The sequence below is a fragment of the Notolepis coatsorum genome (assembly GCF_963971535.1).
Source record: "Notolepis coatsorum genome assembly, chromosome: 4".
NCBI classification, from domain to species: domain Eukaryota; kingdom Metazoa; phylum Chordata; class Actinopteri; order Aulopiformes; family Paralepididae; genus Notolepis; species Notolepis coatsorum.
The window spans coordinates 94,919,600-94,934,257 of NC_140168.1; the positions used below are offsets into that span (position 1 = coordinate 94,919,600).

The following is a 14,658-nucleotide window of genomic DNA, read 5'->3' on the forward strand; positions in this document are numbered from 1 at the left end:
TAGTAACAAACAATATTGTCCGTGCAGAACCCTTATCCCCAACACATAGTTCCGTGGGTGAATTATGTTGATCCAGCACAAACAGCTCAGTTACAGCAAACATAAGTCTAACCACCTAGCACTAACGTTAGCTTGTTTTTGTTTAGAAAAAAAGCTCCCGCTAACTCATGAGGCTGTAACTGAGTGGCGAATCGAGACTAAACAAAGAAAGACTAAAACTAAAATGCTCAGGCCTGTAGTTGACTAAAACTTGACTAAACGAAAAATGGATAAAGGTGACTAAATATGATGAAAATGAGCATTTGAGACATGACTAAGACTAAAACTAAAATAAAAAATAGCTGACAAAATGAACACTGCCCCCCCCCCCCCCCCCCCCCCCCCCCCCCCCCCCCCCCCCCGGGGGGGAGAAGCTGTGTATAGATGCCGAGGCGCCTGGCATTTGGAAGCAATACGGGGATCTGGATGTGAGCCACAGATAAGAATCGGCATCACTGTAAATGCGGGTTTTTACAGAACTTGCCGTACAGATATATTCTGCGATGGAGAGAGATGAATTCTGGCCGCCGGGCCCCCGTTTCACCGCTTTTATTGTGTTTTTAAACCTTCTGCGAAATGATCCATCTGTTTACTGGAACGCCGACCATCTTTTCTGGGGAAACGACTCGACAGGAAGTGATCGATGACTTATCGGTCATGATTTATGGCGTTCAAATGTCGGTTTTAATTTTCGATATAATACACTTTGCTTCTCTTTTTTCTTTGGTTCGTAGTCAACCTGGGGCGCCTGTAATAATAATACACCGCCAACCCTGTTGTGTTCGGGGGAACAGGAGAGAAATGATGGTGGTTTTCCTGCTGGCACCAGACACAGTGATGGGTCATTAGTAACTGTGATGGGGAAATGTATTTGAGACTTAATTATTGAGTTTATACTGTTGTGAGTGTGTGAGTGTGTGTGTCTGTGTGCATGTGTTGTGTGTGTGAATGTATGACGTGTCTTTGTGTTTGTGCACACATATACCTGTGTGTGTGTGTGTGTGTGTGTGTGTGTGTGTGTGTGTGTGTGTGTGTGTGTGTGTGTGTGTGTGTGTGTGTGTGTGTGTGTGTGTGTGTGTGTGTGTGTGTGTGTGTGTGTGTGTGTGTGTGTGTGTGTGTGTGTGTGTGTGTGTGTGTGTGTGCGTGCGTGCGTGCGTGCGTGCGTGCGTGTGATGGAGCTCACAGGCCCGGGGCCCCTGATCAGGAGTGATGGAGCTCACAGGCCCGGGGCCCCTGATCAGGAGTGATGGATCTCACAGGCCCGGGGCCCCTGATCAGGAGTGATGGAGCTCACAGGCCCCGGGCCCCTGATCAGGAGTGATGGAGCTCACAGGCCCCTGATCAGGAGTGATGGAGCTCACAGGCCCGGGGCCCCTGATCAGGAGTGATGGAGCTCACAGGCCCGGGGCCCCTGATCAGGAGTGATGGAGCTCACAGGCCCCGGGCCCCTGATCAGGAGTGATGGAGCTCACAGGCCCGGGGCCCCTGATCAGGAGTGATGGAGCTCACAGGCCCCGGGCCCCTGATCGCGTGCTGCGGCTTCATCTATTCATCTACATGTTGTTTCCACAAATGAAAAATGGTGCCTGTGTGCATGTTAGAAAGAGAGAGAGAGGGGGGGGGGGGTGAAAGAGAGATGGAGTGAGAGACATTGAGGGAGAGGCATCGAGATAAATAGAGAGAGAGGGAGAGGGAGAGATAGGAATGTGAATCGCTACCTTCCTTCAAAACCGCTCTCAAAGAAAGAGCACCTACGACGGGTGGCTGCAATTAGAAACTGGCCCCTGTAAATGTCAAAATCCCCCCCCCCCCCCCCACCCACCCAACCCCCTCTAATGTATGTTTCTTCCCCTTCGGATTACATTCTTTTTATGATCTGTCTTTCTTACACAGTACCGTATATTTGTATGTCATAAATGTCCTGATCAATTGAAAATGGAGGACACTTATGTAAACGAGACAAAAGTCTTTTTCTGGTCTTCCTCCTCTTAGCAGTTGTTTGTATTGAGCTGTACCGTATTGTACCCATTCTGCAATCTGTTAACGTTTTCAATCAATCAATCAATCAATCAATCAATCAATCAATAGAGAGCGGTGAGGAGAGAGAGCGGCAGGAAGCAGGGGCTAGAGAGGCAGCTGCAAAGCCCTGCAGGTAGTGGATCTAGCATTAGGTGGACACCTGTTCTTTATCCACAGGAGGGACGATAGAGGACAAGGCCCAGGTAATACTGGTCAACACACAAGGCCCAGGTAATACTGGTCAACACACAAGGCCCAGGTAATACTGGTCAACACACAAGGCCCAGGTAATACTGGTCAACACACAAGGCCCAGGTAATACTGGTCAACACACAAGGCCCAGGTAATACTGGTCAACACACAAGGCCCAGGTAATACTGGTCAACACACAAGGCCCAGGTAATACTGGTCAACACACAAGGCCCAGGTAATACTGGTCAACACACAAGGCCCAGGTAATACTGGTCAACACACAAGGCCCAGGTAATACTGATCAACACACAAGGCCCAGGTAATACTGATCAACACACAAGGCCCAGGTAATACTGGTCAACACACAAGGCCCAGGTAATACTGGTCAACACACAAGGCCCAGGTAATACTGGTCAACACACAAGGCCCAGGTAATACTGGTCAACACACAAGGCCCAGGTAATACTGATCAACACACAAGGCCCAGGTAATACTGATCAACACACAAGGCCCAGGTAATACTGGTCAACACACAAGGCCCAGGTAATACTGGTCAACACACAAGGCCCAGGTAATACTGGTCAACACACAAGGCCCAGGTAATACTGGTCAACACACAAGGCCCAGGTAATACTGGTCAACACACAAGGCCCAGGTAATACTGGTCAACACACAAGGCCCAGGTAATACTGGTCAACACACAAGGCCCAGGTAATACTGGTCAACACACAAGGCCCAGGTAATACTGGTCAACACACAAGGCCCAGGTAATACTGGTCAACACACAAGGCCCAGGTAATACTGGTCAACACACAAGGCCCAGGTAATACTGGTCAACACACAAGGCCCAGGTAATACTGGTCAACACACAAGGCCCAGGTAATACTGGTCAACACACAAGGCCCAGGTAATACTGGTCAACACACAAGGCCCAGGTAATACTGGTCAACACACAAGGCCCAGGTAATACTGGGCAACACACAAGGCCCAGGTAATACTGGTCAACACACAAGGCCCAGGTAATACTGGTCAACACACAAGGCCCAGGTAATACTGGTCAACACACAAGGCCCAGGTAATACTGGGCAACACAGACTGAATACAGACGAGATGGTAGAGCCAGGTAGAAGGCCCCTTCGTAAGGGGTCCCATCGCAGCAAGGAGTGCCATTGACATGTTTTCGAAGTTGAAAACGTCGGAACTTTTCAGAGTTATTTTTTCTCGCCGCGAGCACTTCATCCCAGCAGCACTACCCAGCGCTCTGCCAGCGTTTTTCCAGCTGGAAAAATGCGGTAAATGGACGCAAGCCCTTACCCTGAAAACTGCCTGGTTTTGGGAGATGTTTTTTTTTTTAGAAACGACCGGTAAACAGTTACAGTGGATGTGTGTGTGTGTGTGTGTGTGTGTGTGTGTGTGCGTGTACACAGCAACGTGTTCGCATCTCGGAGAGGGGCGTCCCGTAGAACAGCACGCACCGTACCAGGAGCCAGAATTAGAAACGGGGTTAACTCCTTTTTGTGGCACTCGGTCTCTCGCCACATAACGCAGACCCCCCCCCTACCTACCTACCTACCTCTTCATCATGTTTCATCACACAGAGAGCGACTCTGTGTCCAGAGGATTATCCGGCACCGCTCGTGTCTCAGGGTTCTGGCGCCGCCGCTAGGAGGTTTAGGCTTTTCCCCCGTATTTCACATGACGTGTCTCTTCCCGTCTATATTTTAATTCTCACCACCTGCCCCTTGGATCTGTCTCACTAGTGGGAGTGTCGTTTAATCCTTTTGAGGCCAGCAAGTTGATGAGTCATCGCCCCCGCAATAAACACAAAGCGACAACAATCGCGTTGTTACATAATACTATCAAATCAAATCAAATGTGTTTGTTGTGTAAGGCCCGACAACACACGTTAATGTCCCCCATGGGCCGGCCCGGACCCGTCTTTTTTTAAACAAGTCGAGAAGAAACATCACAATTAATCAAAAACAAAGACAAAAACACCATGAAATCCAAAAATAAAATGTAAAATAAATAAATTAAATTAATGCAACACTCCCAGACTCCCACGCGAAGGTAAGGAAAAACTCACAAAAAACCTAGCAATAGGAAAAAAAGCACCACAGGCGATGTGGAGGGGAGAAACCTTAGAAGGGCCGTTCAAGGGGGGATCTCCCTTCTTAGATGTCGGTGATAGTAGTGTTGCTATATACTATAATCATATATACTATTGTGCCTCTTTGGGTTTAAGTCAGGTTGTTGTAGGGCTGTCTTAAATACTTCGAAGCTTCGAAGCTTCGTTCGATGGCACAAGCTTCGAACATTAAAAAAATAATCGAAGTTAAAAAAAAAAAAAAAAAAAAAAAAAAAAAAAGAATCAACCTTTTATTTTTTATTTTTATTTTTACTTCGGTGTGTGTGTGTGTGTGTGTGTGTGTGTGTGTGTGTGTGCATGGGGCCATTGGGTGGGGCCGGGGGACAAATACACTGGAGGAAAGTAACCCAGCTCAGCACTGCCCAAATTATATCATCACTATTGCCTGTTTGAAGGATATCATCCTCAAACACCACCTACACGCCTATTCTCAGTCTTTGCCCCACAATGGTGGAATGAACTACCCACCCCAGTTAGGACAGCCGAATCCCGTCCAATCTTTCGCCGTCGACTACAGATACAGCACTCAAAACTCAAACCTCTCATGCCTCTCTACCACTCTCTACCACTCCTCTATTGTTCTTGACCGGGCCAGATTTCACACCTCCACTTCCTCCCACAGGCTGGGCAGATTTTCATCTTACATTTTTATTCGTCCCAAATGTCCCAGCCCCATCAGATTTCTTAGCTTTTTTCACTGTTTACTTATCATGCATTGCAACACTAATATATGGTCAGTACCCCAAGTCAGACTGCCCATATAAAAATTATTTTGGGGGTCTGAGGGCAGTAGCCCCCGACCCCCTCCCTGGGGAAGCACTTAAGTTAACTACCCTCCCTTTGTTCCCCCAGCCAACACCCCCGGAAAATTAACACCTGAGTAGACTTAAGTGGCACACAAGCAGCAACAAGCAGCAGACAAGCAGCAGAATTGGTTTGATTTTTGAGCGCTGCGTCTGTAAAGACGCACTTCTTCAACCATTATCTGAAATAAAATAAAATAAAGAAAATCTAACCCTAACCAACCTTACTGTCATGCACTTGTCCTAATAAACTAACCTACACTGTAACACGCAACACTTTGATGAACATTGTTACTCAGCTGATAGAGTTGTATCCTTCCTGATGACCTGTCGTACAGAACTTATAAGTCGCTGAATTGCACAGTGCAATACTCCAATTCAGCCATTGGCAATTCAGCCGTTGGGTGGGGGGGTGCTGTTGAGCGGGCCTGTGACCAGACCTGAAAGCGCCCCTGGCTCTGCCGCTCTGCAGCTACATATGCTTCTAGCAAAATCCAGCATCCAGCCCCGCTGTTTGCAATGGGAGCAGCACGGAGTCTCGACTCGGGACTTATTTTATTTGGAATATAATGACTTTATACGCAAAAGTAGCCTAGTTTTAAGTTAAAATATTATAAATCTACATGCCTTGAGGATGTCATTCTTTATATAGCCTGCCTATCAGGCAAAAAAAATTATTCTAACGGAAACACTGATACCGTGATATATACCGTTACCGTCTATGCTTCAAATTATACCGTGATATACATTTTAGACCATACCGTCCACCCCTACCTCAAGGTTAGACACCACAGGAGGGAGAAAAAGTAGCGTTTATGGCAAAGATAGTTTAGAACTAAAATGACGTTAGCTGTTAGCAAGCTAATGTTAGCTATGTGTTAGCAACAGTGGTGGAAAGTAACTAAGTATTTTTTACTGTACTCAAGTACATTTTTGAGCTACTTGTACTTTATGTGAGTATTTTCATTTTAGGGAACTTTATACTTTTACTCTACTACATTTCAAGGGAAATATTGTACTTTTTACTCCACTACATTTATCTGAACCCATCAGTTACTAGTTACTTTGAAGAAATGGATTTAGCATAGAAAACATTATATACTAAATAATCAGAGAAGCATAACTGAACCACATACCACTTTACCACAACCTATAGAGTTCTATGGATACACAAACGTCATGTAGAATGTGTACTTTTACTTTAGTTACTTAAGTACATTCAATTGCAAATACTTCTCTACTTTTACTTAAGTAGAATTTAAATGGAGGACTTTTACTTTTACCAGAGTACTCATTTATCTGGGTACTTCTACTTTTACTTAAGTAAAGGAACTGTGTACTTCTTCCACCACTGGCCTTCAGGCTAGTTCTGTTCCGGATCTGAAGGGTCTCTGGCCTTCTTTGCGTCAAAGATGGTCGGCAGAGGACTTTCGTGTTTGGGGTTGCCAGGGAATTTGGTCCTCTGCGCTTTTATCCAGTGAGCTAATTTACAGAATGAGTCTCTCGAGGCCAAAAACGTCCACTTCTTTAAACCTTCATAGCAAATTAACATTGTATTAATGGGAGAGAGTGTGGCTTTTAAATGAGAGAGAGGATGGCTTCTATCCACTTAGGATTTTAGCGTTTCTCGCGGTTAAAAGTCTCCCCAAGGCCAAAATGTCGCTTCTTTAAACTTTTATAGCAAATGAACATTGTTTTAATTGGAGAGAGAATGGCTTCTTTCTCCTTAGGATTTCATTATCCTTACTTACTTACAACTGGCACGAGAATCAAAACTAGCACTGAGACAAGGACAAAATGTAGAAGCAAAACCAATAGTGGAAACTGGAAACCATAGCTGTCCATAAGTAATGTTCATTCAGGAATGGTTAATTGGCTGGTACGCCATAAAATGGCTGCTATAGAATGCTGGATAATGATATCTTATATATTAAAAGCTATAGAACATAGAACATATGGAGACCCTTCGTGGAGTATGTTAAATACCTAGATCTAACTGATGACCATGTGAATGACTAGCTGGGGGTTATGGATTGTGCAGTTTCCGAGCTTGTAGTAATTGTTATAGAGATGTAGGGGGCTGTCCCTAACTGGCCGGCTGGAGGAGGGGCCAGCCAGTCAATCCCAGGTTGACCAGAATTGTACTAAAAATAAAACAAAATTGTTCTCCAACAACCGTAAAAAAATATATATATATTTCAGGAGAAGGGAGTAGAGCCTGGCACGGGGGGAGGTGTGTGGGGAGAGCTCCCCCTACAGTGGGGGTGGTGTGTGGGGAGAGCTCCCCCTACAGGGGGGGGGGGTGGTGGTGTGTGGGGAGAGCCCCCCCTACAGTGGGGGGTGGTGTGTGGGGAGAGCCCCCCCTACAGGGGGGGGTGGTGTGCGGGGAGAGCTCCCTCTACAGGGGGGGGGGGGGGAGAGCCCCCCCTACAGTGGGGGTGGTGTGTGGGGAGAGCCCGCCCTACAGTGGGGGTGGTGGTGTGTGGGGAGAGCCCGCCCTACAGTGGGGGTGGTGTGTGGGGAGAGCCCCCCCCTACAGTGGGGGTGGTGTGTGGGGAGAGCCCCCCCTACAGTGGGGGTGGTGTGTGTGGGGGGGTGGTGTGTGGGGAGAGCCCCCCCTACAGTGGGGGTGGTGTGTGGGGAGAGCCCCCCCTACAGTGGGGGTGGTGTGTGGGGAGAGCCCCCCCTACAGTGGGGGTGGTGTGTGTGGGGGGGTGGTGTGTGGGGAGAGCCCCCCCTACAGTGGGGGTGGTGTGTGGGGAGAGCCCCCCCTACAGTGGGGGTGGTGTGTGTGGGGGGGTGGTGTGTGGGGAGAGCTCCCCCTACAGTGGGGGTGGTGTGTGTGGGGGGGTGGTGTGTGGGGAGAGCCCCCCCTACAGTGGGGGTGGTGTGTGTGGGGGGGTGGTGTGTGGGGAGAGCTCCCTCTAGTGGGGGGGTGCTGTGTGGGGAGAGCCCCCCCTACAGGGGGGGGGTGGTGTGTGGGGAGAGCCCCCCCTACAGTGGGGGTGGTGTGTGGGGAGAGCCCCCCCTACAGTGGGGGTGGTGTGTGGGGAGAGCTCCCTCTAGTGGGGGGGTGCTGTGTGGGGAGAGCTCCCTCTACAGGGGGGGTGGTGTGTGGGGAGAGCTCCCCCTAGTGGGGGGTGGTGTGTGGGGAGAGCTCCCTCTAGTGGGGGGTGGTGTGTGGGGAGAGCTCCCTCTACAGGGGGGGGGTGCTGTGTGGGGAGAGCTCCCTCTACAGGGGGGGTGCTGTGTGGGGAGAGCTCCCTCTACAGGGGGGGTGCTGTGTGGGGAGAGCTCCCTCTAGTGGGGGGTGGTGTGTGGGGAGAGCTCCCTCTACAGGGGGGGGTGCTGTGTGGGGAGAGCTCCCTCTACAGGGGGGGTGCTGTGTGGGGAGAGCTCCCTCTACAGGGGGGGTGCTGTGTGGGGAGAGCTCCCTCTACAGGGGGGGTGCTGTGTGGGGAGAGCTCCCTCTAGTGGGGGGTGGTGTGTGGGGAGAGCTCCCTCTAGTGGGGGGGTGGTGTGTGGGGAGAGCTCCCTCTAGTGGGGGGGGTGGTGTGTGGGGAGAGCTCCCTCTAGTGGGGGGGTGCTGTGTGGGGAGAGCTCCCTCTAGTGGGGGGTGGTGTGTGGGGAGAGCTCCCTCTAGTGGGGGGGTGGTGTGTGGGGAGAGCTCCCTCTACAGGGGGGGTGGTGTGTGGGGAGAGCTCCCTCTAGTGGGGGGGTGGTGTGTGGGGAGAGCTCCCTCTACAGGGGGGGTGCTGTGTGGGGAGAGCTCCCTCTACAGGGGGGGTGGTGTGTGGGGAGAGCTCCCTCTACAGGGGGGGTGGTGTGTGGGGAGAGCTCCCTCTAGTGGGGGGGTGGTGTGTGGGGAGAGCTCCCTCTACAGGTGGGGTGCTGTGTGGGGAGAGCTCCCTCTACAGTGGGGGGTGGTGTGTGGGGAGAGCTCCCTCTACAGGGGGGGTGCTGTGTGGGGAGAGCTCCCTCTACAGGGGGGGTGCTGTGTGGGGAGAGCTCCCTCTACAGGGGGGGGGTGCTGTGTGGGGAGAGCTCCCTCTACAGGGGGGGGGGTGCTGTGTGGGGAGAGCTCCCTCTACAGGGGGGGGGTGCTGTGTGGGGAGAGCTCCCTCTACAGGGGGGGTGCTGTGTGGGGAGAGCTCCCTCTACAGGTGGATGTGGGAGACCAATTTTTAGGGGGGGGGGGGGGAGAACATGTGGGAGGGGGACAGCCTTGGGAATAGGGCTGCAACGATTAGTCGACATAATCGACGACGTCGATTATAAAAAATCGTCGACAAGAAATTGTTGCGTCGATTAGTCATTAAAAAAAATTTTTTTAAATAAAAAAAATTAATTTTTTTTTTTTTTTTTTTTGTGCACTACCTATCTTTGTGAGAGTGGCTTCTCAGGGTTCCAGACAACATCATAACATGATGATCCCATAGCAAATTTTGGACATTGAAAACATTGTTCCCCTGCAGGAGATGATGATCAGACTAGACACACAATACATTACACACGCACTCCTCTCACTCACACACAGCGATCAGAGTAAGACAGTGACACACACATACACACTCCTCTCACTCACACACAGCGATCAGAGTAAGACACACACACATACACACTCCTCTCACTCACACACAGCGATCAGAGTAAGACACACACACATACACACTCCTCTCACTCACACACAGCGATCAGAGTAAGACACACACACATACACACTCCTCTCACTCACACACAGCGATCAGAGTAAGACACACACACATTGACACTCCTCTCTCTCACACACAGCGATCAGAGTAAGACACACACACATTCACACTCCTCTCACTCACACACAGCGATCAGAGTAAGACACACACACATACACAAATTACACAGTACACACCTCTCACTCACACAGCGATCAGAGTAAGACACACACAAATTACACAGTACACACACTCCTCTCACTCACACAGCGATCAGAGTAAGACACACACACACATACACACACACGGACTCCTCTCACACACAGCAAACAAAAGTTATTTAAAGTACACTTCCACTTTAATTTGTATTATTTAATTTATTTATCTTGTTATGAGTGATTGCTGTATTGTTCTTCAAATACATTTTCATTTAAAGTGGCTTAAAGATCCAAATTCAAATGTTTCATGAGTCATTATTTTAATTTGCTATGGGATCATCATGTTATGATGTTGTTGTTTGGTCCTGACAAGAGTCTCAAAGTCTGGGGTGATGGTAGACAAGCAACTCTGAGGTCATGCTCAATGTCCAATCTGTTCCTCTGCTCTGTCTTCAGCTGGACCAGAGCTGAGAAGCCACTTTCACAAAGATAGGTAATTAAAAAAAAAAAAACAAAAAAAAATTGTTGTTTACATTGGTTTTCGATTAGTCGACTAATCGAAAAAATAATCGGCAGATTAGTCGACTACCAAATTAGTCATTAGTTGCAGCCCTACTTGGGAATGACTTTTAGTGCTGTAGGTAACATGTGTGTCTTGCATGGAGGATAGAGGATTGCCATGTGATGGAACTGGAGAGGCTAGAGTAGTGTGTACGGTATGTTGTAGTTTTATTTTATTTTTAATTTTCAGTTGTTCAGTCTGTTGTGTGATTTGTTTGTTGCATTGCACAATGGAAAATTTGTAAAAAGAACATAACCTAGAACTGGAAAATGTTAATAAAAACATTGTGTAGAAAAAAAAAGAGTGCTGGATAATGTCTTCATGGAGGTCGGTGTTGGCTCGGTGCACGAGACTCAGAAAGCTGATGTGTTGCCACGGAGTCCTGCGCTAGAATAAGAAAAAGAGACGTGGGTCCACAGTGTCCACACGGGGGCGCTGTCCAGCACTGGGAGACGACACTACTTCTTATAATGCCTTTTTGATCCCCACTGGGAGACGACACTACTTCTTATAATGCCTTTTTGATCCCCACTGGGAGACGACACTACTTCTTATTAGGGATGTTCGATATTGGCTTTTTTATCGATATACCGATATTGTCCAACTCTTAATTTCCTATACTGATATCAACCGATACGGATATATGCAGGGCCCCCCCCCCCCCCCCCCAAACGGAATAATTTCAGGTAATTAACATTACATATCTCTTGTCGTGGAATTAACACAACATTATGCATACTTTGACAATAAATAAAATAAGAATTTGTTCTTACTTGTTTGCCTGGGTAAATAAAGGTTGAATAAATGTAAAAAAATATATATATTAAAAAAGAATAATAATTTGGATACCGATAATTTTCGATATTACATTTGAATGCCAATATCGGCCGATAATATCGGACATCCCTACTTCTCATAATGCCTTTTTGATTCCCAGTGGGAGACGACACTACTTCTTATAATGCCTTTTTGATTCCCAGTGGCAACGAGAGAAGACGTTTTGAAGCGTTTCCACGACGACACTGACCTGTTCTCCTCTTAGCGTCACTGACTGTTATTATTCTAGGTCTCATGCACGGCTCACAGATGAAACCATGCTCATTTCCATAAAAACACCATCGGAATTTTTAAAGGAACGTTTTCTTCCAAAGGAACATTATTACCCATGATGCTCCTCTCTATCTGTTCCAGTTGAGGGAACACTGCAGACACAGTTCTGCTCTGACCTCTGGGCCGTTGTCTGGGCCAGTCCACTGAACACCATCCACTGGCTCCCTGTCATGTCACGCTCACCCCCTGCCCCCCTGCCCCCCTCACCAAACTAATAGGTCCAGTTGGGATTTGATGGCTGAGTTGTCTAAAGGCTGTGCTCTGACGCACGCTGCTGGGTCTAACAGCTGACTATAGCCAAGTTTCCTCTCTGTGTCAAGCATCGAGTTTATTTGTCAGGTCCCTGTAGGTTACTGTATAGAGTGACATGTTTTGTTGTCGGCCCCCCAAGACAGTTGGTATTGAACTGAGCTGAACACCTTGATATGAGTGTTGAGCTCTGGGGGGGGGGGGGTTGGTTGGGCCGTGGGGGCTGGCGGCTGCTGGATCCCGGGGGTTCACGTGCTTGTGCGCACGGGGATGTTTCATGTTTGGTCATTGTGTTTGGTGAATGGTCCGGGTGTATTCGGGCTGTTTGTGTTTTCCTTCGGTCGTGACGTGCTTCATCAAGGGGTGTGTCTTGGATGGGGATGTGGTGGAGATTGATGTTTGGGGGGACTGGCTGTTCCAGGGGGGGGGTTCAGATGCTTTCGAGCAACACTGTACTTATTGTACTTATTTTATGCCAATTATTATGTCTGCACTTTCGACATTGCACTGCTTTTATTATCTTTTATACCTATTCTTATGTCTGCACTTCATGCACTGCTTTTCTTCTGTCAACTGTATGCTCATGTTATGCTATTTGCTGTGAAGCACTTTGAGCTGCAATCCACGTATGAAAGGTGCTATATGAATAAAGTTGTTGTTATTATTATCCATGGTCTAAACTCCTCCTCTTCCCCTCCAGGTGATGCAGGTGGTGAGGGAGCAGATCATGCGAGCCTTGAGTTTCAAGCCTAACTCCCTGGACCAGTTCAAGACCCGCCTGCAGAGCCTGAGCTACACCGAGATCCTCAAGATACGTCACTCCGAGAGGATGAACCAGGAGGACTTCCAGTCCCGGCCCATCCTGTGAGTCGGCCCGTCAGTGGCTTTCAGTGGCACATTGGACTTGACCGGTTATTTGAACCGATTTGGGAACTGACCCAAAAGTGCCGAAAACTAAAAAGTGTTTAGTGTATATCCTCTTCCCTTTCTCTCTCTCTCTCTCCCTCTCTCCCTTTCCCTTTCTCTCTCCCTTTCTCTCGCTCTCCCTTTCTTTCTCTCTCTCCCCCTTTCTTTATCTCTCTCTCTACCTCTCTCCCTTTCTCTCTATCTCCCTTTCTCTCTCTCCCCCTTTCTTTCTCCCTCGCTCTCTCCCTTTCTCTCTCTCTCCCTCTCCCTTTCCATTTCTCTCTCCCTTTCTCTCTCTCCCCCTTTCTTTCTCCCTTTCTCTCTCTCTCCCTTTCTCTCTCTCCCTTTCTCTCTGTTTTACGCACGTCGCGATACATTTACAGCCATCTGTCGCCGTCACGATGTGTTATTGTCTCTCAACCAACACACCAGTTGAAAGCTAAAATGGCCGCTGTTTGATTGACACACCGCTTGACCTATTACGTGCTTTCAATCTCGGGTTATAAGACCAAACGGCCAACGAGCGTCAGTTTAGAAAAAGTGACCACCTGCCGGTTTCGCCCCTCTCAATGACCGGACAAATCACCACTGACGTCATGCCAATTCTTTCCTGATGGTGGCGCTACAGTACTGTCTGTTACCATACTGTCTGTTTTGGGAGGGTGTCGAACTACGGCATGCCTCCTCCTTTACATGTGGAGTCACCGGCCGCTTCTTTTCATCCGACAGCTCCCCCAGATCCCCTCCCTGCTGAACAGGCATGAGTAGGAGTCGCTGTTGCAATGACCGGGATACCCCACCGGCTTCCCACCCACGGACACGAGCCATTGTGTTCGTAGGGACCACTGACCAAGGTGCCACTGCCGGGAATTGAACCGGGGTCTCTGCGGTGGTATCCATGGTTGAGGGGGATCCCCAGCAAAATAGGGAATAGTTTAATTTAGGGATGTCCGATATTATCGGCCTACCGATATTATCGGCCAATATTGGCATAAAAATGTGATATCGGAAAATATCGGTATCGTTTTTTCTTTTTACATTTATTTAACCTTTATTTACCCAGGCGAGCAAGTAAGAACAAATTATAATTTTATTTATTGTCAAAGTATGCATAATGTTGTGTTAATTACACGACAAGAGATATGTAATGTTAATTACCTGAAATTATTCCGTTTTGGGGGGGGGGGGGGGGGACCCTGCATATATCGGTATCGGTTGATATCGGTATCGGAAATTAAGAGTTGGACAATATCGGTATATCGGTATCGGTAAAAAAGCCAATATCGAGCATCCCTAGTTTAATTTCACTAATGCTTTCTTACTTAAGTTAGTAAATGGTGCATTTATATAACAGCTTTCATCCAAAGCGCTTCACAATTTGTTCCTCACATTTGACCTGTTCACTCACACGTTCTCACACCGATGGCGAGGTGCTGACCGGCTCATCTGGAACAACAAGGTGCTGACCTGTTCACTCACACCGATGGCAAGGTGCTGACCGGCTCATCTGGAACAACAAGGTGCTGACCGGCTCATCTGGAACAACAAGGTGCTGACCGGCTCATCTGGAACAACAAGGTGCTGACCGGCTCATCTGGAACAACAAGGTGCTGACCGGCTCATCTGGAACAACAAGGTGCTGACCGGCTCATCTGGAACAACAAGGTGCTGACCGGCTCACCTGGAACCATTAGGGCTTTTAGTGCCTTGCTCAGGGACACTTCGACACGCTGCCCCGGGAATCGAACCGGGAACCTCCGGATTACCAGACGACTGCTCT

At 48.5% G+C, this 14,658-nt stretch overlaps 1 protein-coding gene across 1 annotated transcript in view; it reads left to right on the forward strand.

Moving 5' to 3' along the window:
• elmo1 (engulfment and cell motility 1 (ced-12 homolog, C. elegans)) overlaps positions 1-14,658 on the forward strand; it is a gene marked incomplete at its 5' end in the record, with an annotated part of 180,901 nt that overhangs the window by 150,703 nt on the left and 15,540 nt on the right. The window contains one exon of the mRNA XM_084312036.1: positions 12,673-12,836. Within this exon, the coding sequence (XP_084168162.1) occupies positions 12,673-12,836 (164 nt within the window). The remainder of the gene's footprint in view (positions 1-12,672; positions 12,837-14,658) is intronic.